Genomic DNA, 27,761 nt, shown 5'->3' with positions numbered 1-27,761 from the left:
ATTGCATGGTATTTAGGGATACTTGTACAGCTGATTGCACAATTTTGTCACTTCTGGGCAATCATGATTGGATCTTAAAAAAGCCTTATTTTCTCTTCTTCCTCCAGCCCACGTGGAACAACTTTCCATGAGATGGGAGGAGGGGCGGGGGAATTTGTAGAAGTTAATTTGGCATGAATCCTGTCGTCCTGCTAGTATGTCTCTTAGGCTGTCATTAAAATACTAAGGCTCAACTCCTTCATACAATTTCAAGATGTAATTTAAAAAGTTATTGCACAATGATGACAATATATCCAGTGCCGTCTTCAGATGACTGTATTGCAAACCCTGCTTTGCTTCACTGTCAGAATAAAAGACCTTTAATCTCATTGTTATGAAACAAAAAACAGCCTGTATTTTACACCAGTGCTAGCAAATGACCATTTATTTAAGAAAAAAAGGTTACTAAGCCGTTATTTCCCAAAGTCAATTGTTAACGGGTGCAAAAGGCAAAATACTGTTACAGATTAGAAAAAACAACTCACGAGTGTCTATATATATATATATGTTTCAAATATTAAACTTTTAAACAGGATAAAGAAAACAAGGAAGAAAAGGGACGGAGGAACATTATACACCTGAAAAACCTTGATCCACTGTTGGCGTCTCTTCTATTGCTGAAAAGGAAATAAACAAACGAACAAACAAACTATGCCACCAGTTTTAAAACTGGTCTTGTTTGGCTAATTCCTTAACACCTGGTCACGAGAGAAAAGCAAACTTCCCTACAGCAGAATTACTTTGCCATTTTAGAATGAAAGAGATACACAGAGTAACCCACGTTTGCAAGAAAAGGGGGGACGGAACAAATAATCTTTGATTCTTTTTGTGATACAGGGGTTAAAATGTTCCAGGTATTTTTGTAAGCATCGCGATGGAATGTCGAGCACGAGTAGAAGTACTGCAGAGACGACATCTGGAAAAAGGAGAAATAGCTGACGCAGCGAACACCGTTTCTAGGTTGTCCTAAAACCTGTTTGCCCTAAACTAAAACATCTAGAAAACCCCAAAACCATATTCATTACCTACATTTACATATTCAACATTTAAAGGGGGGTGGGGGGAGGAGAGCCGAGAAGTGACACTTTGGCTAACACAACGTATTTTGGACTGCCGCGTTTTCCGCATGTTTTTAAACACACGGCTGACGGCTGCTTCTCATGAAATCTGCACTGAGAACAGGAGGCTCCACATCCCAAAATACGTCAGCTGTGTGTAAAAATAAAACCCCCTTGGACATTTCTTAGCAGAGTTGGTCAGGAAATATGGAGGCAGGCGTCCCTTCTTGGCAAATCAGGAGGCTGCACTTCGTAAAGACAGGTCTCGTTTTTGGAAATGCAACACACGGTTGCTTTCTTCTCCAGTAGCTGATTGAAGCCTCGAGTCCGCCGAGAGAGTTCCCACTGCCTTGAGGTCATTCCCAGTTGGTCTTCTGCCTGCCACTGGGGCTTCCAGCAGAACAAAGCAAGGCTGGGCTGGGCTTCCCCCCACGAAAGAACAGGAGTCTGAAAAGTTAGTCCTTGTGTAAATGGCACTGTGGAGTTCAGGGAAGCAGAGGAAAAGGGTGTTAGGAGGACAGAAGAACACAAATGAGAGGAAACCAGTTCGCTGGTCCCTGGAGAGAAAAACAAAGCTTCATTAATTTAAAATTCAGAGCACAGCACGGCTGCTCTCAGGACTGCACATCATCCCGTTGGAAGGTAGTAGTGATGCAAGGCTGTCGCATGGCTTTGCCCCTTGCTAAATGGATTAAAACCACAGCGGCTGAAGAGCGATTTAAAGTTTTAGGAAAGAGAGAGTAAGTGCTACTAATATCACTTTTTCCTGTTTATCTTATTGGTAACAAATGGACGGTTTAAGGGCAGGGGAGTGTAACCTTGGCAACTGTAAGACCTGCAGACTACAACTACCAGAATTCCCCAGCCAGCATGGAGTTAAAGCAGGGGTGTCCAAACTTGGCAACTTTAAGACTTGTGGACTTCAACTCCCAGAATTCTCCAGCCAGCATAACTTACTCTGTGTGTTAAGTGTGCACGCATGTTTGGGGAGATGCACAGGGATATTGAATTATGGGTGTGGGCACTTTTGGCACCGAGCCAAAAAAGGTTAGCCATCATTGGTGTAGGGCAGGGGTGTCCAAACTTGGGAACTTTAAGACTTGTGGACTTCAACTCCCAGAATTCCCCAGCCAGCTCTGCTGGCTGGGGAATTCTGGGAGTTGAAGTCCACAAGTCTTAAAGTTCCCAAGTTTGGACACCCCTGAGTTAAAGTCACTACATGTCTTAAAAGTTGCCAAAGATGGACACCCCTGATTTAAGGAATCAGCAGCCTGTTTTTGAGCACACACAATTGTAATTGTGCTTCTTTCTAATTTGCTTCTTTCTGTAGCAATTTGACAAAGGCAGCAAACTGAAGAAAGAGCTCGTTTCCAGCCTTTCTTACGGATTCGTTTCCTTCCAAGCGGTTCCAGCAGTTACTCCTATTGTAAGGCCTTCTAGCATGTTTTATTGTGTGTTCTAAATGCATCTTTAATTATGTCTGCTACTGAGGCTGCGTCCCACAAGATATTCAATATTTGGAAGTCTTACAAATTGTCTCTAAAAAAAGGCCATCTTGAATGAGACAGAATCCTTTTTTTTTTCTCCCTACAAAGAACAGATTCACACAAAGTTATAATTTAAACAGAGCTTGCTGGACAATTCATAGCTAGTCACAAATCATGCTAAACCATAAATCATTATGAACCCGTTCTGACTTAGGCTTCCCCAAAAAGCACGAAGCAGATTCCTGGTCCAGACAAAACTCCTTTTATTAAACGAATGTGAATTCATCTCATTCCCATCCAGCAAAGGCCTGGCAAACAGTCTTTCAAAGGTGAAGTTATGACCACAGACCTTATCTATCTTGAAAAGCTGCCATGTAAATATTTCCCAAACAAGGTGCCGTGTGAGGAAAGACTGGGCACAGATTCTCTGAGATTCATGGACAGATCTTCACACTCCTGAAACGACTCTAACGACCGAATTGTTTCCTGCAAAAGCCCGCTCCCCTTCCGCTCCTCTTTTATTCCTCTGGGAGGAGCCATTCACTGTCCATCTGTGGCCTTACTCCCAAGTCGACCCCTGTTCTTTAGCTGTTCCCTTTGTCTGGCAACTCTGTGCATGCACACATTGGGAACAGGCTCCAGCTGTTCTTCTGCCTCACTGATGTCTGACTCTGAAGGCAGCTGATAACTGTCATACGGTCCTGGCCCCCGCTCTGCCTCTGACACAGAGCCCTCGTCAGAGCCTTCCCCAGACTCCAGGACGGGCATCCTTTTATCTCCCCTTCTACTGCCCCACACTTGTCAGTGGTCCACAGAGTATAAGACGCACCAAGATTTTGAAGAAGAAAATTTTTAAAAAAGTTTTTGCACTTTGCAGACCTCCTGAAAACGACCCCCCCTTTTTTTTGTAAAAACGGGCCCATTTTTCATCAAAAAAGGGCATGCATAGCCTTTAGGAGGTACTCCTGGGGGATGGGGAGCAAAAAAACGGCCCATTTTTCACTCATTTTTGCCCTCCCCAGCCCCCAGTAGCTCTCTGAAAGCCTCCTAAAGGCTATGCATGGCCATTTTGGTGAAGGATGCGGGTTTTGGGAGGCCAAAAATGCTGTATTCAGTGTATAAGACACACCCGGATTTTCACCCTCTTTTTTGGGGGGAAAAGGTGTGTCTTATATTCCGAAAAATACGGTATAAGGTAGAAAACTTTAAAGATAACAATTGCTGGAGCGAAACCAATACCCCCGTGATGGCAAACCTATGGCATGCGTGCCACAGGTGGCCCACAGATCAGTTGCCAGCTGATCTTCTGGTTTCTGGCACAGTGGTCTTTGCGGGTGCCAGAGCACCAAAAGCGGCCTGAAAAACACTCAAAAACCAGGTCGGTTTTGGGGTCATTTTCAGGCCGTTTTTCAGGTCAAAAGCAGCCTGAAAACTGGCCTGAAAACGCCCCCCAAAACGGTAAAAACCCAGGCATGCCCACACTGACCAGTTGGTCTTTGGGTTTCTGGAGCTCTGCGAAGATGAGCTGGCCGGCACACATACACATACTGGAAACCCGAAGAGCAGCTGGCCGGCACATGCATGCGCACCAGCCAGCTGGTCTTTGGGTTTCCAGCAGGTGTGGATGCATGCACATTCCAGTTTGAACCCTCAGTGCTGAAAAAGTTCGCCACCATTGCAATAGCCCATCATCACTCTGGAATGTCCAGGTTCTTCGTGGTCTATAACGCACTGACAAATCTTCAGCCAGCACAAGAGATGGAAAATAGGATGGTTTCCAAGGGGAGGGGCAGAGGCTTGCACTAGTAGTTCAGTGGCCAAGAGTTGGGACTGTCAACCTCTTTAAACGGGCCCTCTTCAACCTACAGGAGTGGGCCAATATTCATGCACGCAAAATACAACGTAGGTGTCAAGTGGTTAAAACACCAGAAGCTGATAATCTATCACATAAGATTAATATGTAATTACCATTCCAATGTACTTTATCCTGATTTTTGGCTGTATGCAATGATGCAATTAGGCTCTTAAAAAAAAAGACTTTCTAAATTAAGAAAATGAAATGAAATGAGCATTCTTCAAAAATGAAAAAGGTCTTCCACAGTCATGACATAAGCCTGAGATTGAAAATTATCCAAGATTACATGTTTTCTATCCTGCTTTACGGAGTGAAGAGTCGGTCTCGGACAGAAAGCATTTGAAATGTGGATTGACAGGTGGCTGTTACGTACAAGTTGGGTCGACAAAATCAGAAACGAGGAGGGGATAAGCCGCCTGAGAAAGCCAAGGGAAATCATCAAAGCCATAAAAAAACAAAAGAATATTTTGGACATATGATGCGACACCCGGAAAATACGGCATCCTTCCCTTAATCCTCCAGGGAAAGACTGAAGGCAAATGAGGTCCAGGCAGAAGAAGAACATTGTGGCTTCAAAATCTACGGGACCGGTTGGGACAAAACTCAGCAGCGCTTTTTTATGCGGCTGTCGACAAAAAATAGGATTGCCAAGATGATTGTCAACGTCCAATGATGGATATGGCACAAGAAATTAAGAAAATTACGAGTTGCTAATTAATTATTAAGACCTTGATACCACTTCATTCCAGAATGAGGTGGTTGCTTGTCTACCTAAAAATCCTCTTTTCCGGCTATCGTCTGTTCTAGTCAGGTCGTTTTAGTCGTAATAAATGATTTAAAACCATAAAACAAGGTGGGCTTGGAAATTGATGGCTTTTTCCGAGTTTTGGCACACTATTTGCCAGAACATCATGAAACCTCTTACCGGCTATAATATAGTTTTTCCAGCAGTTCTTTGCGATTTCTTTGGAAAGAACAAAAATTTGCTTGAATCTGTATTTTCAAAACCTGGGCATCCTTTCGGTGCCCGAGACAGTGTAAATGGGGATAAGGACCACCACCCTGCCATTTATTGAGAGCATTCCTGTTATTTTAATTTGCAAGTTTTCCATCCAAGCCCCATAATCCCCACTTCCTCAGCCAGTCTGCGTTGGAAAGACTGCAACATGGCCAGGTCTATGGTGTGCAGGTTGGCAAGCTAAAGAAGCAGGTAAATGGTCTAGACAGAATTTATTAATCTAATTTATAGCCCACATCTTCAAGATCAGGGGAGAAAAGGAATTCTGGACCACACAACAAGTAAAAAAACAACCAGCAATAATTCATTTAGCGGCCATTAAGGACGAGTGCTGCTTGAGCATATTACAATTAATTCCCCTTCCAAGCCCAAAAAGCAGATGTTTTTCCCATAACGGGGTTGCCAATTGAGGCAAGCCTCACCAACTTTATACTAAAAACCAACACAAAAATTTATGTAAAAGGTTCCCCTTGCACATGCGTGCTAGTCGTTCCCGACTTTAGGGGGCGGTGCTCATCTCTGTTCCAAAGCCGAAGAGCCAGCGCTGTCTGAAGACGTCTCCGTAGTCATGTGGCCGGCATGACTAAACGGCAAAGGCACACACAAAACACTGTTCCCTTCCCACCAAAGGTGGTTCCTATTTTTCTACTTGCATTTTTATGTGCATTTGAACTGCTAGGTTGGCAGAAGCTGGGACAAGTAATGGGAGCTCACTCCGTTATGCGGCACTAGGGATTTGAACCGCTGAACTGCCAACCTTTCTGATCGACAAGCTCAGTGCCTCAGCCACTGAGTCACCACGCATGTATGTGTTTGTACGTGGTTAGAAGCAAATAAAAGCAATCTTTCACTGAGGTGCTTTGAAATAAAGACGTCCCTTACCCAGAGATTTCATTGAGGGCTGCAATGGGGTTGTGATTCACCTCGGGGAGGTGGGGTGGGCGTAGCTGTAGTGGGCATGGCCAACTCGACATCACTCGTGTCGGGGGCACCTGTGGTGGCCAAGTGCTAAGGCAGGACTTCCCTCAGACCCTCCCTCACTCTCATTATAATCTTCTTTCCTTCCTTCTCTCTTCCTTCCCCCCTTTCTTTATTTTTCCTCCTTTTTCTTTGTCTTTCCTCTTTACTTTCTTCCTTTTCTGACCCTTCTTGGATACTCGAATGCAAAAGGGGGAATATTTCTCCTTTTGCTTTGTTTTTAGTTTGTTTTGCTAGCTCTCTGCCAGTGAAAATGGAGCTCCATTTTCACTGGCAGAGGCACCGCAGGCTGTTCCTTTGCTGTTTAGATCTAAGCACCATGTGGGCCTGATCCGCCCTTCCGTCCTTGAATTTGACACCCCTGTTGTACATTATTATATTAGAACTTTGGGCTTTTGATTTGAAACTTCTAGATGTTATCAGTTATGAGGGACGTATAATGTCTAATGTACTTGGGACACCATGAGGGGTGTTATTCCTTCAAGTGTTAATAGAGGAGTCAGGCAAGTAGCATTTTGGATAGGGAGGTCTTGGTGAAGCACAGTTCAAGCTCAACAGTTACATGTTCATGTTTACCTTCGACATCAAAAGGTTTATCTTCCACTGCTCACACCTCTGTCTTCATATATGGTAATTTCAACCTGTATAGTGCATCTGTTAAGCAAAATATTCTGCAGGGCAAATCAGAGAGATTAAAAACGAGGGAGATAATAGAGGTTACTCTAGATTTTCAACTTGACGTCCTTCAGAAGCGTTGGACCTCTAACTTCCAAAGTTGACACAGGAGCCAGGGGATCTTTCTGGTGACAGAATTGCCCCAAGAAGTAAAAAGACACACACACCCTTGGTAGCAAACTTGAATATTCAGAGATATGGAAGGGCATTTCTTCTAAAAGTCCATTGGCTAACCAGAATCTAATCATGGCACCTTAAACCACAGACCTGTTATTTGGAGATTATGACATAAAGGCCCGTTTGCTACAGAATTAAGGAACAGAATTGAAATAAGTAAAAGCAACCTTCACGGCATAAATCCTGGAACAGGAAAGTCATCGATAGTTTCATTCTTGCTCTGTCATTTATACAATACAATAGCAGAGTTGGAAGGGACCTTGGAGGTCTTCTAGTCCAACCCCCTGCCTAGGCAGGAAACCCTGTACCATTTCAGACAAATGGCTATCCAACATCTTCTTAAAGACTTCCAGTGTTGGAGCATTCACAACTTCTGGCGGCAACTTCTGTTCCACTGATTAATTGTTCTAACTGTCAGGAAATTTCTCCTCAGTTCTAAGTTGCTTCTCTCTTTGATTAGTTTCCACCCATTGCTTCTTGTTCTACCCTCAGGTGCTTTGGAGAATAGTTTGAGTCCCTCTTCTTTGTGGCAGCCTCTGATATATTGGAACACTGCTATCATATCTCCCCTAGTCCTTCTTTTCATTAAACTAGACATGCTCAGTTCCTGCAACTGTTCTTCATATGTTTTAGCCTCCAGTTCCCTAATCATCTTTGTTGCTCTTCTCTGCACTCTTTCTAGTCTCCACATCTTTTCTACATCGTGGCGACCAAAACTGGATGCAGTATTCCAAGTATGGCATTATAAAGTGGTATTAACCCGTCACGTGATGTTGATTATGCAGCCTAGAACAGTGTTGGCTTTTTTGGCAGCTGCTACACACGGCTATTTAAATGGTTGTCCACTAGGACCCCAAGATCCCTCTCACAGTTACTACTATTGAGCAAGGTACCCTGTTAAATTTATTTTTAAGTAGCCAAAGTGTGGTTTTTCAAGTGCACAAAGGGATGGACCAAAAAAAAAAAGACAATCCAATAAAATTGCAAAAGTTTAGGAACCCACAGAAAAAGATACAACTCTTAGTCCCCGCTCAATGGGGTCAGTCAAGAGGAGGCCTTGCGGAGCGTAGATCTTCTCGTTTTGCTCCTGAATGTACTTGGCAATTTTCTTTAGAACCTGGAATGAAAAGACAGATGCTTTGTTTCAATTCCAGTTGTGGCAAACTCTTGGTAATACTTTTAAATGAGGAAGGTCTGACAGCAGGGGGATACATGAACATGTTCAAGGCCATCACGCTCTCTTAGCCCAACTGAACCCCACAGAAATATAATTGTTATGGGAGCCCTATATTGTGATTAAATAAAACACACCGAATAAAAATACTGGTACTCAACTCATAAGATAGTCAATCATGTACAAAGGCTAATATCATCAGTTGCTATAGTAGCAGGGAATCATTATATTATTTAACTGATATTAAACTGATATTAAATGGTGGCGCAGTGGTGAGAGTGCGGTACTGCAGGCATCTTCTGCTGACTGCCGGCTGACTGCAATTTGGCAGTTTGATTCTCACCAGGCTCAATGTTGACTCAGCCTTCCGTCCTTCTGAGGTGGGTAAAATGAGGAACCAGATTGTTGGGGGCAAGAGGCTGACTCTGTAAACCGCTTAGAGGGGGCTGTCAAGTCAAAGTGCCGTTGCCATTGCTATTAACATCATTCTCATAGAATAAAAACAATCCAACTGCTTTCTTATCACAGGACATCCCGATGTTTAATCAACCAACCAACCAGCCAACCAAGCCAAATCACCCATGCATCACTTAATGAACTAACACAGCGATGGCGAACCTTTTTTGCCTCGCGTGCCATAAGTGGGGGGAGTGCAGGGGGGGCGTGTGCGGGTGTGCCGCACCCATAATGCAACGTGCGATCCCCCAGTGCGCATGCGCGCACAACGCGCGACACCCCCCCATTTTTACATGCTTTTTTTGCCCTCCCCAGTCTCCAGAGGCTTTATAGGATCCTGGGGAGGGCGAAAAGAGCCTCCCCCGCCCCCGCAGGCCCTCCGGAGGCTTCAGGGACCATCCAGAGGCTTCACTGAAGCCTTCGGAACGCTTAAAACCACCCTCCGAGCAAACCGGAAGTGACTTCCGGGTTGCTCGGAGGGTGGTTTTAAGCGCTCCGAAGGCGTCAGGGAAGCCTCCGGACGGTCCCTGAAGCCTCCGGGGGAGGGAGGCTCTTTTTGCCCTCCCCAGGCTCCTATAAAGCCTCTGGAGACTGGGGAAGGCGAAAAATAGCTTTTAAAAAGGTGAACTCAGCTGGCCAGCGCGTACATGCGCGCTGGCCAGCTGACAGGGCAGCGCCTCGTGTGCCCTGACGAATGGCTCCGCGTGCCGCTTGTGGCACGCATGCCATAGGTTCGCCATCACTGAACTAACACAATTGTCTTGGTTTGCACAAGACTGGCTGTGTACACACATCACACTGGGCCACAAACAGGAGCGCATCACATTTTAGTTCAAAATATTATACACATTCACAATATATAATGTATAAAGTAGCTCAGAATACCAATACTACACTTAAAACTGTTTACAGCCACCCCCCAACAAAATATTAAGTCTTTTACCATCAAGGTTAACTCATGGTGACTTCCTGGACGCTTCCTTGAAAAAAACCCTACAATTTTCCTATCAGCAATGTGGAAGAGCCTTTGGCATTCTGCCATAATATTTGTTTTCTTAGTCTAGCTCACATCCCAATAGTCTCTCACCCATGTATTAACCAAGCCTGACTATATTCAGCTTCCTAACGCACAGATTACCTGCAAGCTATTCTCACAACTGTCTGTGACAGGGGTCAGCAACTCGCAGCTCTGGAACTGCATGTGGCTCTTTCAACCCTCTGCTGCGCCTTCCTGTCACTGGTCGGCTCCACAACTGATAGGGCTTTTGGTTAGGTCAGGTAGAGGGAAAAGGATGGCATGCTAGGAGGAGACTCTGTGGTGGGAGAGTTGGACTTCCGGTCGGCTCCAGAATTGAACGGGGGGCTTCCGGTTAGGGCCTTTGTGACTCTTTAACTTTATTGGATTTCTAGACCGCCCCTCTCTCAAAAGAGACTTTGAGCGTTTAAGGTTGCCGACCCCTGGTCTACGACCTCTCCCTGCAATAATGGTACTGTGTTGTACACAATTGGGCACACACACAAAAATATTCTCTTGAGACAATGCTCCCAGCAACTACTATGGCCAATGCACCCTTGCGGTCAACCCCAGTGGAAAATCGGAAAGGAATGCAGGTTGCCTGGATCACAACTGACCATCCACAACACACATCACTTAGAATATTTATAAAAGGTTCTTTTCAACTAGAAATAGAGATTCGCCTTAGTCAGAAATGTGGTGCTTGGAAAGTATTTTATCCCAAGTTCAGAACAGGCCAGATTTTGAAAGCCAACTTGGCTGGAACGAAGTGTGTTCAGTGTCCATTTTCAAAAAGAGAACATCACAAAGGCACTCAAGAGCAGCCACAGACTGGCACAAAATCCCAATGATACAAAATCAGGCTCAGAAGCAATTAGCGTGAAACTGATACTCCTTGGCAGAGCCAGGGAACCGTGTCATGCTGACTTCTGAGAAAATACGACCTTTAAAAAAAATAATTCTGAAGATCATTACCTGGCCAAAAAGAAGGGTTTTAAGGCCAGGAAAGTTGGTGGAAGGAAAAAAATGCCATTCACTTGGGTTTTTTTTTCCAGGAAGGCCACCCTGAAATGTTATCAATGGCAGGAAAGCCAACTAGCTGGTAGGGGCAATAGGAGTGTGAAATGGAAGCGCCGAGAGGAAGCTTATATTCGGGGCTGGATTTATGGCAATTAACCCTACGTGAAACAGAAGAAGGGTATCAAGGCAGCCTTCGCAGCACCATGCTGTTCTCAAAAGGAGCCTGCGTAGGATGCGGGCATGAAATAGAAGTCAAGGTTATAAGAGGGCAAGGGAGAAGATGAAAACTAAACTTCTGGGAAAAGGCCAGATAACTAGACAGAAACTGGGGAGAGACAGGTTCAAGTCCCACTCAACCATGGATTTCATTGGTTGATTTTAAATCAGATTTGTTTCTCTCCTGTTTTACACTGTTTCAACTCCTACCCTCAAAACGACGCTATAGGGCTCTGCACACGAGAACAACTAGACACAAGAACGGTTTCCCCGCAAATGCCATCACTCTGCTAAACAAATGATTCCCTCCCCACTGTCAAACCATTCACTAAGGCTGCATTACTATTACTATTAGTCTTCTCATTGTTCCTATCACCCATCTCCTCCCACTTATGACTGCAGGACTGTAACTTTGTTGCTATCCTTAGGAATTATATAAATTGTTTTCTAATATGATTTGATTGCTTATTTCTACCCTATGACTATCATTAAGTGTTGTACCTTATGATTCTTGATGAATATATTTTATTCTCGTTATGTACGCTGAGAGCTTATGTACCAAAGACAAATTCCTTGTGTGTCCAATCACGCTTGGCCAATAAAGAATTCTATTCTATTCTACAAGGCTGCTAGAAGCATAAAGGGAAGATTCCCAGGTATTCTACTATTAGTTCTCTAAAGGAAGACAAGACAACACTTTTAAGAAACAAAGACTGTGTGAAAAAGAAGTTGGAAGAGCCTTTCCCAGATTTATTTAAGTACAACTCAAAGAGAGAAGCAACCTAGAACTAAGGAGAAATTTCCTGGCAGTGAGAACAATTAAAATCAGTGGAATTGCTTGCCTTCAGAATCTGGGGGTGCTCCCTTCTGCTATATTAACGTTCTTTTGAATCACTCAAAACTGATTGAAAACACTGAACGAAGCCGCAAATCATGGTTTATAAACTAGAATGATTAGGTTCACACAATACACTGTCTGCTTAGCAAAATGCAGGAACCAGATTTCACTGTGATTATCTCCTGGCAGCACCCAGTTTACATATACTATTTGCCTACGGCTTTGATAGTTGTTTGTGCTTTTATTAGCTTTCATAATTTCTCTGCTTTATAAGGTTTTTACTGTTCTTGTGATGTAAACTAGAAGAAGTCTCTTTTTAAAAATGTTGTGGCAAATAAACACAAGAATTAAGCTGTGGTAGCACAGTGGTTAAATTGCAGTCCTGCAGGCTACTTCTGCTGACTGCTGGTTGCCATCAGTTTGGCAGATCGAATCTCACCAGGCTCAAGGTTGACTCAGCCTTCCGTCCTTCTGAGGTGGGTAAAATGAGGACCCAGATTGTTGGGGGCAAGAGGCCGACTCTGTAAACTGCTAAGAGAAGGCTGTAAAAGCACTGTGAAGCGGTATGTAAGTCTAAGTGCTATGCTATTAAACAAATAAACCACCACTCTCTGCCTTGTCTGGAAGGAAAAAAACACACATAATGGAACATTTCCCTATCTAAAGAGTACGAAACAGACAGAAAGCACCTGTGCTAATCTAGCCTTCCTCTTGATATAGTTAATTTTTTCCATAGGTAGACACTTTGATTTGTACCTATTAAGTAATTAAGCTCCCCGTTAGGAGAGCGAGTGTGCGGAGAAGCGTAATGAGAGTGGTATGGAAGAACACGCACAAACCAGCATACAGAGACACCAAATAGTATAAATAATAGTAGTTTACTATGTGGAAATATAGAGGTTTTCGGAGTTCAATTTATAGTCCAAGTCATACACAGTTCAGTCAGTTATCAATGTTCTGTTAAGGAAATAATCCTTTGAACACAGTCCAGTATCATATAATCAGTGCAGTACACAAAGTAGCTAACAGTAGCAAAACCCACAGTATCCACTGATCAACATTTAACAAACAGAGAGCTAACAGTCATTCTGGCTCCCTCTTATGGCTGCTTGAGGTAACAGCAACCAATCACATTACAGCATTACTTAAAGCTACAGTACTACTATCATGGTTTATATATTGCTGACCCAACTGTTAGCTTACATTCCTAACAGTACCAAAATATTCTATTATGTGATACAGCTCTACCACAGGGGAGCAGATGCAGGAGAGTGAGTCCTAATACTTATCTGTTTCCCAGAAAATAAGAGGGTCTTATTTTCTTTTGACCCCCAAAATAAGCGCTTGGCCTTATTTTCGGGTAGGTCTTATTATTTTTGAGGTGCAGGGGGCGGCGAGCGTGGTCACTCATGGCTGCTGCTGTGTTCTGATAGTTTGGGAGAGGGCTTATTTTCAGGGGAGGGCTTATTTTAGGGCATGCACTCCAAAGCCCTATCTGGGGAGGTCTTATTTTTGGGGAAACAGGGTAGCAACTAAATACCCCTGTAACTACTGCCAGAAAGTCAGAATGGGAAATGGACATTCTTAAATGAAGAATGGAAGCAGTAAATCACATCCTGCTCGGGGATCTTTAATAACGGAGGTTTAACATGATGCCTTTCCAGTATTTTATTGCAAGGGATTAGATGCTGTTCCTTCTGTGGAATTTATTTTCTTGCCATCAAATCTCCAAGTGTGTATATATTACCCCTTTTTTTTCCTTTTAGGGGAAAGGAAATCAGCTGACCTTCTCATAATGTGTCTCCATGCACAGAAATATAGTGTAGGCAGTCAAGCAAGCCAAACAGCCTTCCAGGTAGGACTGGCTCCCAAGTTTCTCAGCTTCAGCGTAGAAGTTATTCAGGGTCCGTACGGTTTCTTCAAACTGCTGCCTGTCAATCTGAAGAAAGGATCTCGTTTAGAAATGGACAGTCAGGCAGGTACAAAATGGAAACAACCTTCCGCATATTTAGACGAAAGCCATATGGAATGTCAATGGCTCAGATCCCCAGGAAACAGAACTTGGCTTCTTGGATGAAGAGTTATATGTCAGGAGCCTCGTCTGCTTGAACAGAGGCTAAGGAAACAATTACAAGTTTTAAAATAGTCACAGAAAGAATGCAATTTCCTTCAGAGAAGCATTTCAAGATATTTCCCAAAGCTGTTCCTGGCACAGCTCAATTCACAAAAGAAAGCCATCAGCTGCTACAATGAAAACAGTATGGGTTTTTTCCCCCCTTGGAGGAGCTGCTGACCGGAAGATCACAAGGAGAAATCATATTTGCTTTTGCTTTCAACACTGATCTCCACCCAGCATGAGTAGCCAGTAAATTAGAGTATTTGAGAACAAAAAAGCCAGAAAATGCTAAACAGCAGAGACAAGCTTGACCCACATAGCAAGAACAATAGTAATTCCAGGACATACAAATGACTTGTTTATTATTCTCAAACCATTAAGGATGGTACTATCATGACTAGATTTAATATATTTTTTCTCCTTTTCTTTCACTTTGGAAGCTGAAAGGTGCTTTGAGGCAGAAATCTCAGGTTACAATCCTAGATCCACTGCATTATTTATTTTATTTCTTTACTAGATAGAATTTTTTTATTCTGCCTTTATTATTTACTAGGAGAATTGGTCTATGCAGTGAAGTTTACTTCTTAGCAAATACATAGGCAATCTGGCTGTCAGATTCCTAGTTACTTATAATATCACAAATTTTGATTTTCTTCCAGGAATCTTAGAAGCTGAAAAGTGCAAGTACTCAAATCTTGAGGTCCTTAACTAGATTAATTAAATGTGATCTTAGCAGCTCCACATTCATACATGCTACATTTGATTAGGTTTCTTTTGTGGCTTTCTCAGCAGTGTCAATCCAAACTATTTTGTTTATTATTCAATGTGTTGACCTAAACACAGAAAACAGCGATCGATTCTGCCATCCTGTTTCCATGGTTATTATTCTCCTCTTGAAGAATTCATTGGAAGAGATCTATTGTTAAAAAGATCAGTTGGTCTCAGGCATACATTAGCCACGTTGAAGTAAGACTCCAGCAAACATATTCAATCGATTGGGCTTATTTACCGTGTTTCCCCGAAATTACGACATGTCCTGATAATAAGACCATGCCATATTTTTCCTGTGGGCAAAAATATACGCCCTCCCCCAATAATAAGCCCCCTGGACAACCCCCCCTCCAGCCAGGCAGAGTGCCACTCACCAACCTAGCGATATCCCGAAGGCACAAAGCCGCAGGAGCTGGGGGGGAGGGGGGCAAAGGCACTCACATTGCTTGACGCCTTTGGGATACCGCTAGGTTGGTGAGTGACGCTGTGCCCAACTGGAACGGTAGGGTTGCCGGGCAGCTGCTCTCACGAGCAGCCGCCTGGCAACACCCTTTCCAGCTGGGCAGAGTGCCACTCACCGACCCAGTAATATCCCAAAGGCACTAAGCCGCGTGGCGTTCTGCCCAGCTAGAAAGAGAGGTTGTGCAAGCACTTGTTCTGCCCCCAGCTCGCGTGCCTCCCAGCCTCACCATGCCCTGGCCCAGCTCTCCCTGCAGGGACAGGGTGCCGCCGCCCTGCTGCCACTGCAGCCCTGCTGTCGCTGCCATTCTCCAAGCATAACCGGCTTCCAAATTACGGAGATCCGCTGTCGAATCTTCCGGCAGCGGCCGCTCTGGGACTACGCTCTATGGTTGTGGGCTGGCTGTTGGAAGACTCTGGTGGGACAGAGAGTCTTCCCACAGCCGGCCCACAACTATAGAATGTAGTCCCAGAGCATAGTCCCAGAACTATAGAGCGTAGTCCCGAGTCTTCCGGCAGCAGATCTCCGGAGTTTGGAAGCCGATTATGCTTGGACCATGATGATGGCGGTGGCAGTGGTGGTGCCCTGGCCCTGCAGGGAGAGCTGGCCCAGGGCATGGTGAGGCTGGAAGGCACATGAGCTGGGGTGGAACAGGCGCTCATGCAAACTCCCTTTCCAGAGTGCCGTGCGGATTAGCGCCTTTGGGATATTACTGGGTCGATGAGCGGCGCTCTGCCCGGCTAGAAAGGGGGGTTGCCGGGAGGCTGCTCATGAGCGTGGTCTAAGTTTAAGTTTAAGTTTATTTGATTTATAGACCGCCCCCTCTCCCCGAAGGGACTCGAAGAGTCACCTCATGGTGGCTTTGTTGTGCTGCTGCGACAGCCCAATACAGCCATTTGCCCCTGAGGCTGTGCCCGGCTCTTCGGGCGCCCGCTCGCAAGAGAGCAGCCACCTGGCAACCCAAAACCAATACCCCTCCCCCCCCCCGATAATAAAGCCCAAGCAACATTTGGAGGGTCAAAAGAAAATAAGATCCTGTCTTATGTTCGGGGAAACACGGTACTACCAAATCCTTGCAAACAAATGGCACTTTATAATCAAAGTAAGACATCTGTAGCAGCAATATGTAGAAATTTTCCACAGTCTCCAGTAAATGTTAAATTAAGTGCTCTTTTTCCAGCATTGTCAAAAACATCACTGATATAAAACCAGCTGTAATAATGCAAAAAAATAGCCCTGACTTTGAAATCCAGGTTTTTTTTAATAATTCTATTGTTTTTTATATTATTGTTGTTTTCTATCATACTTTGACATAACTTGCATGCTGCCTAAGGCCTTTAGAGTAAAGTAGCTTATGAATGTTATACAGGTGAAACTCGAAAAATTAGAATATCATGCAAAAGTTCATTTATTTCAGTAATGCAACTTAAAAGGTGAAACTAATATATGAGATACATGTAAATGACCTGGAAATAAGGAGAAATTTTTTTACAGTGAGAACAATCAAGCTATGGAACATGAATTTGCCTTCAGAAGTTGTGGGAACTTCATCACTGGAAGCTTTCAAGAAGAGATTGGACTGCCATCTGTCAGAAATGGCGTAAGGTCACCTGCTTGGGCAGGGGGTTGGACTAGATGACCTACAAGGTCCCTTCCAACTCTGTTCATCTGTATTTGAGACTTTGGGCCAGTCCCTTTCTCTCGACCCAGGAAAGAATGCAAATGCAAAGCATTTCTGAAAAACTTGGCAAGAAAACTGCAGGGACTTGTCCAGGCAGTCACTAAGGGTCAAGACAGACTCAAAGGCATACACACACATGTCCCTGTCCTTTAGCATCTGTCTAAATCAGGGGCATCCAACCCTGGCAACTTTAAAGAACTTGGACTTCAACTACCAGAATTCCCCAGTCAGCCATGCCAATCAGTCTCACCCTGACATGCTCTTCTTCCTTCTTGCCATCCTTGCTCCCTGAGAGTTCACAAGACTCCCCAAGGGGAAGGGATTCTCTGTTTTGCTCTGCTTTAATCCCAATGCTTTTAAAGAGGGAACCATTTACAGTAACGCCCTTACTAATCATTATTCTCCAAAGCACCGGAGGGCAGGACAAGAAACTATGGTTGGAAACTAATAAAAGAAAGAAGCAACCTGGAATTAAGGAGAAACTTCCTTACAGTGAGGACAATTAACCAGTGGAACAGCTTGCCACCAGAGGTTGTAGGTGCTCCATCACTGGATGTTTTAAAGAAGAGACTGAATAGTCACTTGTCTGAAATGGTATAGGATTTCCTGCTTGAGCAGCGGGCTGGACTAGAAGACCTCCAAGGTTTATTCCTATCCCGTTCTATTCCTACAACACAGACCTTCAAACTTGGCAACTTTAAGACTTGTGGACTTCAACACCCAGAATTATCCAGCCAGCATAGCGTTGAAGTCCACAAGTCTTCAAGTTGCCAAGTTTGGGGACCCCTGCTACAACCAAATGTTTCACTGCCAAATACCCTTCCATACGGAGCTGATGTAACTTGGTCCTTGTCGGCTTTTACTCTTTTGATTAGTGGCAGATTCAAACCTGAATAATGCAACCCCAAGAACTGAAGCCCAATGGAGAGATGATGGGACAGGAAGCCCAGCTGTTGCTTTTGTTACTACCACAGTAATAAAGGGATTCCCACAGAACTTGTGTGGTTCTTTAATTGCTTGTGCTTAGCAGTCAGCCGGACAAACCTGTTTTGCAAACTTCTTAACAGGAAGTAGGCACCATCGAAGGGTTACAGCTCTGAGATTTCATATCCAAAGCTTATGTCTGTCCTATAAACTTAAATCCAATCAAATCTGTACCATTCTGCACAAATCAAAGGTATGAGAAACCAAAGAAGTCAACCAGTAGGAGTGAAATATTTCCCCGTTGCTGAGAAGAAATAAAAGAAGTGCTCCGAAATGCTTGTTAAATGTTTGGGTGGTTTCTAGAACAGCTCTTTCAAAATCTGTACGGTAATAAGTTTTCAGTTAAACCCGGATCTCTCAGTTGTTGTTCGAGGAGTGGATCTCCCATCCTCTTATCTCTGCTTTGAAAAAGATGGCTTTTCCTGCATCTCTGCCACTATGGATTTCAGCTTAATTGCGAAAATAATTTACAATCCTTGAGTGTTGAATTTAAAAAACCCAAAGACAGAATAATAAAACAGCTAAAGGCAACCGCTGCAGTGTAAAATCCAGAATACTTCAGCAAAGACTGCAAAGGAGGAAAGCCACATTAGTCTACAGTAGCCCAAAATGACTCTGCTAAACAAATAATTCCCTCCTCACCACTGTCAAACTATTCACTAAGGCTGCATTACTATTAGTCTTCTCATCGTTCCTATCACCCATCTTGATAGTTTTCTGATTGCTTATTTGTACCCTATGACTATCATTAAGTGTTGTACCTTATGATTCTTGACAAATGTATCTTGTCTCTTTATGTAGACTGAGAGCATATGCACCAAAGACAAATTCCTTGTGTGTCCAATCACACTTGGCCAATACAGAATTCTATTCTATCCTGTCCTATCTCTATCCTAACCAGGAGATAGGTAGGACCTTTTCCAACCAGCAAATTCTAAATTGCAGCCTTTTAATCAACTTGCCAGTCAGAAAAGTTGCTACCAGATTCCTTTTGATTCTATTCAGAGCAACATTAACTTACAGGAAACACAATTTTAACTTAAGGGAGAACCTATCCTTTCCTCTCAAAAACGTACTTTCATTGCTTTCAAAAAGCCGGAAAATGTTTTCACACAGAGTAAAATTGTATAGAACAGGTAATAATTACTGCTGTCATTAGCCTTTGTTTATAAAAGGGACAGCAACACAGAAATCACTGCTAACCCTTCCTCTGTTCTCTGTTCCACCCAGCCCAAGGCAACAATGATGGAGGTTGGTCCTCTTTGAGCTTGGTGGTTCCTTGCAGAAGTTTCATTATCCAAACTAGGTAACATTATCAGTGCTAGTAAGGAGTGGAGTTTGCTCTCAATTTATATTCTATTTCTGTGCCAACTCAGGAAGCTCAAACTGCCCAAGGAGCTGCTGATTCTGTTCTACAGAGGACTGATTGAGTCTGTCATCTGCACCTCCATAACTGTCTGGTTTGGTTCTGCAACCCAACAAGAAAGACAGAGACTTCAGAGGATAATCAGAACTGCAGAAAAAACAATGGCTACCAACCTACCTTCAGTTGAGTCAAAAAGAGGGCTGTGAAAATAACCACAGACCCTTCACATCCTGGACATAAATTGTTTCAACTCCTACCCTAGAAACGACGCTATGTAGGGCACTGCAAACCCAAACTAGACACAAGGATAGCTTTTTCTCCGAACACCATCACTCTGCTAAACAACCAATTCCTACAACACTGTCAAACTATTTACTAAGACTGTATTACTATTACTATTAATCTTCTCATCCTTCCTATTACCCATCTCCTCCCACTTATGACTGTAGGGTTGTAACTTTGTTGCTTGTATCCTTACAATTTATTTTGTTTCCTAGTATGATTTAATTGCTTATTTCTACTCTATGACTATCATTAAGTATTGTACCTTATGATTCACGATGAATGTATCTTGTCTTTAATGTACACTGAGCGTATATGCACCAAAGACAAATTCCTTGTATGTCCAGTCACACTTGGCCAATAAATAATTCTATTCTATTCTATTCTAGTGGCTTTTTCCTGCTATTGTTCTTGGGGTGATCTTAGAGATTTAAGAGTAGGTTTTACACATCTCTAAAAGCCATCTCTACTTAGTATCAGGAAGCAAACAACAGCATAGGAATTCATCAGAGTTAGTTTTAGGTAACTTGGCTCTTCATTTTTCATAAGTGTTGAAGCAAATGCAATATAACGTAATGCAATTCACAAAAGTCTTTGTAGCTCTTTAAATAAAACAGCCTTAGATTGGGCACAAGCAACTCAAAAGTCTCCCATTGATGGTCATTCTAAGAGAGATAAGAACGGGAGTCCATCATCATTTGTAAGATCAGACTTTTTCCCCTTATCAGAAAACAGGCTTTAACAAAGCAGGACGTGTGATTGAGCCAGTGACAAATCCCAGTCGCTGAAGTCAAAGCACAAGGGGCAGCGTGGAAGTTTCCACAAACATGGGAGGGGAGTGTGGCTCGTGGATCCACAAAGAAGCTGGAGCGCCTGCTGTGTGAACTCTTAACTCTTGCAAAGTGGTGGATACAAAAGACACGACTGACAGAATGCCTCCCCACTCACCGTCCATCCCTTGCACACCCTGCTCCCAAGAAATCCTTTGCTTCGTACCATGCTAGCTCCTCGCTTTTTAATTAAAATGCCTAAATGCAGATTCAGTTGAGGTGCTGAACCAAGCAAGCCACTATGAAAAGTGGGCAGTTTGCCCCCCCCCCCCCCCAGGCACAGTGCGTTATATGGATCCAGTCAGCTTTGGCTTGTTAAGCACACTATATATAGTTTAAAGCAGGGGTGTCCAAACTTGGCAACTTTAAGACTTGTGGACTTCAACTTCTAGAATTCCCCAGCCAGCTCTGCTGGCTGGGGAATTCTGGGAGTTGAAGTCCACAAGTCTTAAAGTTGCCAAGTTTGGACACCCCTGCTTTAAAGCTTAGGGATGAGTAAAGGTAACTCTGTTCATCTGTATTTAAAATGTCCACACACGCCATGAACATCAATTCATCGAATCTTTATATTTAACAGCTGAAGAAGCGTCTTGGATGAGAAGTGAAATGCCTTCAAAAGAAAAAAAAGCAAGAAAGTCCAGTTGCCTCCTGAAAAAGCACTTTTGGCACATCCATGACCTGGATAACTGAGAATCTCTATAGACTTTTCGCTATACAATTTGGGATTAAGACCCTTTTTGAGTGGTGTGGGAGGAGGAATAGATTTCCAGAGGAAAAAATTGCAAACTACAGGAATCATTTGCACCACTCAGATGACCCTGAGGACACAAATGAACCTCCAAGTGGCCTCAGCGACCCTCTAAAACAGGGGTGTCCAAACTTGGCAACTTTAAGACTTGTGGACTTCAACTCCCAGAATTCCCCAGCCAGCTGGCTGGGGAATTCTGGGAGTTGAAGTCCACAAGTCTTAAAGTTGCCAAGTTTGGACACCCCTGCTTTAAAGCTTAGGGATGAGTAAAGGTAAAGGTTCCCCTCACACACACATGTGCTCACCTCCGTTTCAAAGCCAAAGAGCCAGCGCTGTCCGAAGACGTCTCTGTGGTCATGTGGCCGGCATGACTCAATGCCGAAGGCACACAGAACACTGTTACCTTCCCACCAAAGGTGGTCCCTATTTTTCTACTTGCATTTTTATGTGCTTTTGAACTGCTAGATTGGCAGACGCTGGGACAAGGAACGGGAGCTCACTCCGTTACACGGTGCTAGGGATTCGAACCGCCGACCTTTCTGATCGACAAGCTCAGCGTCTTAGCTACTGAGTCACCACGTCCCATTCGCGACTACCATTAGGGATTACTCACCCGGTTTTCCAACTCTGGGGGGAATTTGGTCTGGAACTGGCACTTTGTGCCACTGCTGTAATCCCTTTGGATGAAGACTTTGCTGGCGACAGGCGGCTGCTGTGGCCTCATCTCGCAGCTCAAACTGGCCAGTCTGGATGCGAAAGGAGAGATAAGCAATCAAAGTGTGTCTCAGTCGTATTGGGTCAACTCTGGTTTTATATCCCGGGTGCTGACTGCATTGGGACATGTCCCTGGCTGATCAGCTCCTCTGGTTCTACATACTGGGCAATTATTATAATCAATTAAATGGTCCTACAACATTTGGCATGCATACTGAAGGCATAATTCCCTCTACTTAAAAAGGATGAGTACTTAATACGTATAATAACATGGCTCTGGTTGTTATGAGGTACGAGTGATCTTCAACATCCTGCTTTTTGTACTGTGATCTTGAACGTACTCCAAGATGGCTCTTTGAAACATGAAACCTACTCTTGATCCGGCTCTCCCTGCAACTCAAGAACCCCATTAAAATAAAATTAAAAACCGCCAATCTGAAAAAAAGACTGGGAACATTTAGCCTTGAGAAGACAAGGAGACAAGGTTGAGTGGATAATGTAAGACAGCCATTTCCAAACGTATGAAAAGAAGGGGTCTGGTTTCCATCGTCCCAGAAGGCACAGCGTGGACCAGTAAATCTGAAGTCAGAGGGAGGCAGACTCCAAATGAGTCTTAGAGCAACCTTTCTTATGGTAAGAATTATTCAGCAGTGAAAGCGACACCCCTGGCCTAGGGACTGTGCCTATTTTAAACAGATTCAGTGGCTTCCAAGGCATAAAGTAAAGGTAAAGTTTCCCCCTTGCACATAGGTGCTAGTCGTTCCCGGCTCTAGGGGGGAGTGCTCATCTCCGTTTCAAAGCCCAAGAGCCAGCGCTGTCTGAAGACGTCTCCGTGGTCATGTGGCCGGCATGACTAAACGCCGAAGGTGCACGGAACGCTGTTACCTTCCCACCAAATGTGTTTCCTATTTTCCTACTTGCATTTTTATGTGCTTTCAAACTGCTAGGTTGGCAGAAGCTGGGACAAGTACAATACAATGCAATGCAATACAATAGTAGAGTTGGAAGGGACCTTGGAGATCTTCTAGTCCAACCCCCTGCCTAGGCAGGAAACCCTATACCGTTTCAGACAAATAGCTATCCAACATCTTCTTAAAAACTTCCAGTGTTGGGGCATTCACAACTTCTGAAGGCAAGCTGTTCCACTGATTAATTGTTCTAACTGTCAGGAAATTTCTCCTCAGTTCTAAGTTGCTTCTCTCCTTGATTAGTTTCCACCCATTGCTTCTTGTTCTACCCTCAGATGCCTTGGAGAATAGCTTGACTCCCTCTTCTTTGTGGCAATCCCTGAGATATCGGAACAATGCTATCATGTCTCCCCTAGTCCTTCTTTGTCTTAAGCTAGACATACCTAGTTCCTGCAACCGTTCTTCATATGTTTTAGTCTCCAGTCCCCTAATCATCTTTGTTGCTCTTCTCTGCATTCTTTCTAGAGTCTTCACATCTTTTTTACATCGTGGCGACCAAAACTGAATGCTGTATTCCACGTGTGGCCTTACCAAGGCATTATAAAGTGGTATTAACACTTCACGTGATCTTGATTCTATCCCTCTGTTGATGCAGCCTAGGACTGTGTTGGCTTTTTTGGCAGCTGCTGCACACGGCTGGCTCCTATTTAAATGGTTGTCCACTAGGACTCCAAGATCCCTTTCACAGTTACTACTACTGAGCAAGGTACCACCTATACTGTCCCTGTGCATTCCATTTTTGTTGCCTAAATGTAGAACCTTACTCTTTTCACCATTGAATTTCATTTTATTAGATAGTGCCCAATGTTCAAGTTTGTCAAGATCCTTCTGTATCTTAAGCCTATCTTCTGGAGTGTTGGCTATTCCTGCCAGCTTGGTAACAGGACTTCACTCCGTCACGCGGCACTAGGGATTCGAATCGCCGAACTACCGACCTTTGATTGACAGGCTCAGCGTCTTAGCCACTGAGCCACCGCGACCCTCTTTCCAAGGAATATACCATTTCTAAGAGTCTATATCAGTAAGAAGTACATGATCTATTGTCAATTTTCTCTGTCTCAAAGATCTTGTTTCACCTTTGGCTCATCTCAGCACTAGGAAGAGTTAAAATATTGCAATTCAATCTTTTAGCTTAAGAATTCCCACAAATTTACCAATGGAAAGAGAACTGGTGTAATCAGCACAAAACTGATCCCTCTTGACAGAAGCTAAGCACCCCAGTTCAAATGGCCTCCCCGCCCCCAAATTTATTTTTTTATTTACTTACATGCATCCTGCCTTTACTATTTTTACAAATAACTTCAGGTGGTGAACATATCCAACGTACCTTCCTTCTATTTTCCCTACAACCACCACCCTGTGAGATGGGTTGGTCTGTGAGTGGCCCTCAGTCACCCAGCTGGCTTTCACAGCTAAGGCAGAACTTGAACTCCAGTCTCCAGCTTTCAATCCCGGTGGTCTTAACCCCTAGACCCAAACTGGCTCTCATCAAATCATAAAAAGGCTGTTGAAATTCATGGAGAGCGAGCTCAAGAAAGCCATATATCAAGTGTATTCCTCTCGTGCAGATAAGACAGGTGGCCTTAGACCAGCCAATCACAGCCTAATCATCCGTAGTGGCGCAATAGTGCAGGCTAACTCTTCTGCCCACTGCCAGGGGTTCAATCCTGACTGGCTCAAGGTTGACTCAGCCTTCCATCCATCCGAGGTCAGCAAAATGAGAACCCAGATTGTTGGGGGCCGTAGGCTGACTCTGTAAACCGCTTAGAGAAAGTTGTGAAGCATTGTGAAGCGGCATATAAGTCTAAGTGCTATTGCTATTGCTACTTGTCTCCCATCCAGATAGAAACTGGAGTATCTATCTATGGTTTCTTTTCTCCTGATATGGATTGATACAGAACACCCATGTTTTTGATAGCTTCAGAAGAGGCTCTTATTTAAAATCATTTTTCACAATTGGAGAGACAAGAGCAGAGTCTTTCCTGTGGTGGCTCCTCATTTTGATGGCAGTGTTTTTTCCCCCTCACAAACTAATGCTATCCCCTTTCCATCTTTGGACTTCAAATCAAATCAAATCAAATCAAGACAGCTATCCACAAAGCACTTTAAAATGTGCCCTTTCTTTAGATGTCCTCTTTGCTTTTGAGACCCTCTCTCCAGTCAAATATAGCAAGCAATAAAAGAGGAAATCCCAGCTATAAAGTCCAGAAACCGACAGTCCAGAAATTTGCAAAAAAACAAAACAAAAACCCTGCCTTTTTTCAGGGTCCCAAATCCTTTCAAATAGGACTTTCTGAAAGTAAAACCAGGGGAAAAATGATTTCTTGTGTCACAGTCATGCAAAGTATAGTCCCCCCCCCCCGTTTATGCCGTGTGTGTGTGTGTGTGTGTGTGTGTGCGCGCACGCTCAAAACTCTTTGGCTCATTTTTCACCCCTTCATTTATTTCACATTGGACACCCCCACCAACCCCCCCACCCATTTACGATATGAAAACGAATTCCATCCATGAAGCCTACCTCAAATAATAAAGATAAGGATAGCATTGATCCATCCTCCCAGAGTGTGTGTGTGTGAATATGGATCATTTTGGAGAAGCTAGAGGGCCAATATCCCCCCCCCCTCCAAAAAAGCAAAGCCTGGGGATTCTTCCTAGGTAGCAGCCAGTTTACAGGGCAGCTCAGAGGCTGAAGTCCATTGGATCAAGGAAAGGGGGGGAGGAAAGGGGGAAGGAAAAGGGGGAGGGGGAAAAGAAAGGAGGGAGGAAAGGGGGAGGGGAAGGAAAGGGGGTTGGAAAAGGGGGGAGGAAAAGAGGGAGGGAGGAAAGGGGAAGGGGGAGGAAAGGGGGAGGGGGAGGAAAGGGGGAGGGGAAGGAAAGGGGGGAGGAAAGGAGGGAGGGAGGAAAGGGGGAGGGGGAGGAAAGGGGGAGGGGAAGGAAAGGGGGGAGGAAAAGAGGGAGGGAGGAAAGGGGGAGGGGGAGGAAAGGGGGGAGGAAAGGAGGGAGGGAGGAAAGGGGGAGGGGGAGGAAAGGGGGAGGGGAAGGAAAGGGGGGAGGAAAAGAGGGAGGAAGGAAAGGGGGGAGGAAAGGAGGGAGGGAGGAAAGGGGGGAGGAAAGGAGGGAGGGAGGAAAGGGGGAGGGGGAGGAAAGGGGGAGAGGAAGGAAAAGGGGGGGAGGAAAGCGGGAGGGGAGGAAAAGGGGGAAGGAAAGGAGAAAAAGGAGGAGGGAGGAAAGGTGAAGGAAAAGGGGGGAAATTAGACTTTTTCACCTAAGAAAGGTGGCCAAGGAGGCCAGAAGGAGACCCTAACCCTTTCCTAGGAAGCCCCCTCCCCAACTCCTCCTAGCCCTATGGGGCCAGGCTCCCTTTCTCCCACACGTTTCATCCCCCCTCCCCTTAATTGCCACAGGGCTCCCCTCCCTTTTTCCCCCAGCCGGGCAGAGTCTCTCCACCCCCCACAAGCTCCCTAAGCCCCCCAAGAGGAGAGACGGGACCACCGCCCGGTGGAGGAGGAAGGGATGCCCTGGGTGTGTGTGTCTCCTTTCCGCCCAGGGCCTGAGGCGTTTTCAAGCCCACCTCACAGCCACAACAGCCACAACAACCCTTCGAGGCAGGCCAGGCCTTGAGGGGACCCCCGCCAACCGCCGCCCCCTCCCCCTTAGGCCCGGCCCCGCCCCTCGCCCCAAAAACCGCCCCCTTCCCTCTTCGTCGTCGTCGTCCCCCCCCTTACGGGCAGAGCCCCCGCCGCCGCTTCTCCTCCTTCCAGCGTCGCTCCGCCGGCGACGCAAGCTCCTTCACTTACGGCTTGTCGCAAAGACGCCCCTCGGCCTGAGGTGTTGCGGGCGAAGCGAACTCTACGGCCGTTTGGGCGGGGCCGCGCCGTAGATTTAGAAATTCTAGAATTTTGTGTAGAGCGCTCCTCGCCCTGCGGATGGGTCACTTCCGGGTCCCTCCCGCAGGAAAGAAGGCTTTGTCAGGCCCGGAATGGCCAATCTGAATTTATTTATTATATTTTGTTTTGTCAATCACGTGTAAGATAACAGTTATAAGTATAAACATGATTATGGATGCTTTTAAGACTGGTGGGGCTTCAAAGCCATGTTGTCTTTGTGGCATTTGAGAGGTTGCGGTTGGGGTGAAGGAACATCCATATGTTATATATTATATTAAATACAATATTGAATAATATATAATATTATAACATATAATAAAATTGTTTTTTATTATATATATTATAATATTATATATTATACACACACACACACACACAAACACACACACACACACACACACACACTCCACTCATGAATCATCACAAAATCTCCAGAACCGCAAAGCCTACAAACTTAAAATTCAGCACATATGTTCCTCTTGGCATCTAGGTGCTTGTTTAGAAAAGATTTTTCGAAATGACCATCAGATCATCAGTATTCCTTATACAGTATTATATCAGCACACGTCGATGCTAAGGAGTTAGACGTTCTACTACCCCTCCCCACCCGAAAGGAACTCTGTTCCAACTGCCAGTTGCTTTATATGGGCGTGGCCAGCGAGTGACTCATCCGGCCTGCGGGTTGGCCCGGTCACATGGTTTTGTAATGAAGCACCGGTATCCAGCTAGCAGTATATATGTTATGGCATGCATATGGGCACCAGCGTGCCTTACGTCCCTGTCCTACCATCCCCATCTATTTGTATTCATTTCTTTTGTTCACATCCATGTTTATATTTATACCTGCTATCTTGTACATGTTTGACAAACTAATCAATACAAATTCAAGAGTGCAGAGCAGAGCAACCAGGATGATTAGGGGCCTGGAGGCTAAAACATACGACGAAC

The 27,761-nt window shown here is 44.6% G+C and overlaps 1 protein-coding gene across 2 annotated transcripts; it reads right to left on the bottom strand.

Moving 5' to 3' along the window:
- Positions 1-406: 406 nt before the first annotated feature.
- GOLGA7 (golgin A7) lies at positions 407-26,776 on the bottom strand. Of its 2 annotated transcripts, none has more exons than XM_081960847.1 (6): positions 26,652-26,776; positions 21,858-21,990; positions 13,793-13,945; positions 8,303-8,404; positions 7,012-7,076; positions 407-1,654 (listed from the first exon to the last, which is right to left on the bottom strand). In XM_081960847.1, the coding sequence occupies exons 2-5, from the start codon at positions 21,966-21,968 to the stop codon at positions 7,029-7,031; spliced, it is 414 nt and encodes a 137-aa protein (XP_081816973.1). In that variant the 5' UTR covers positions 21,969-21,990; positions 26,652-26,776; the 3' UTR covers positions 407-1,654; positions 7,012-7,028. The 2 variants fall into 2 exon arrangements, with proteins under 2 accessions (XP_081816973.1, XP_081816974.1); XM_081960848.1 differs by having other exon boundaries at positions 407-1,573.
- Positions 26,777-27,761: the final 985 nt, after the last annotated feature.

The sequence above is a fragment of the Natrix helvetica genome (genome assembly GCF_964273705.1).
Source record: "Natrix helvetica genome assembly, chromosome: 8".
Lineage (NCBI taxonomy): Eukaryota > Metazoa > Chordata > Lepidosauria > Squamata > Natricidae > Natrix > Natrix helvetica.
This window is presented reverse-complemented; position numbering and strand designations above follow the sequence as displayed.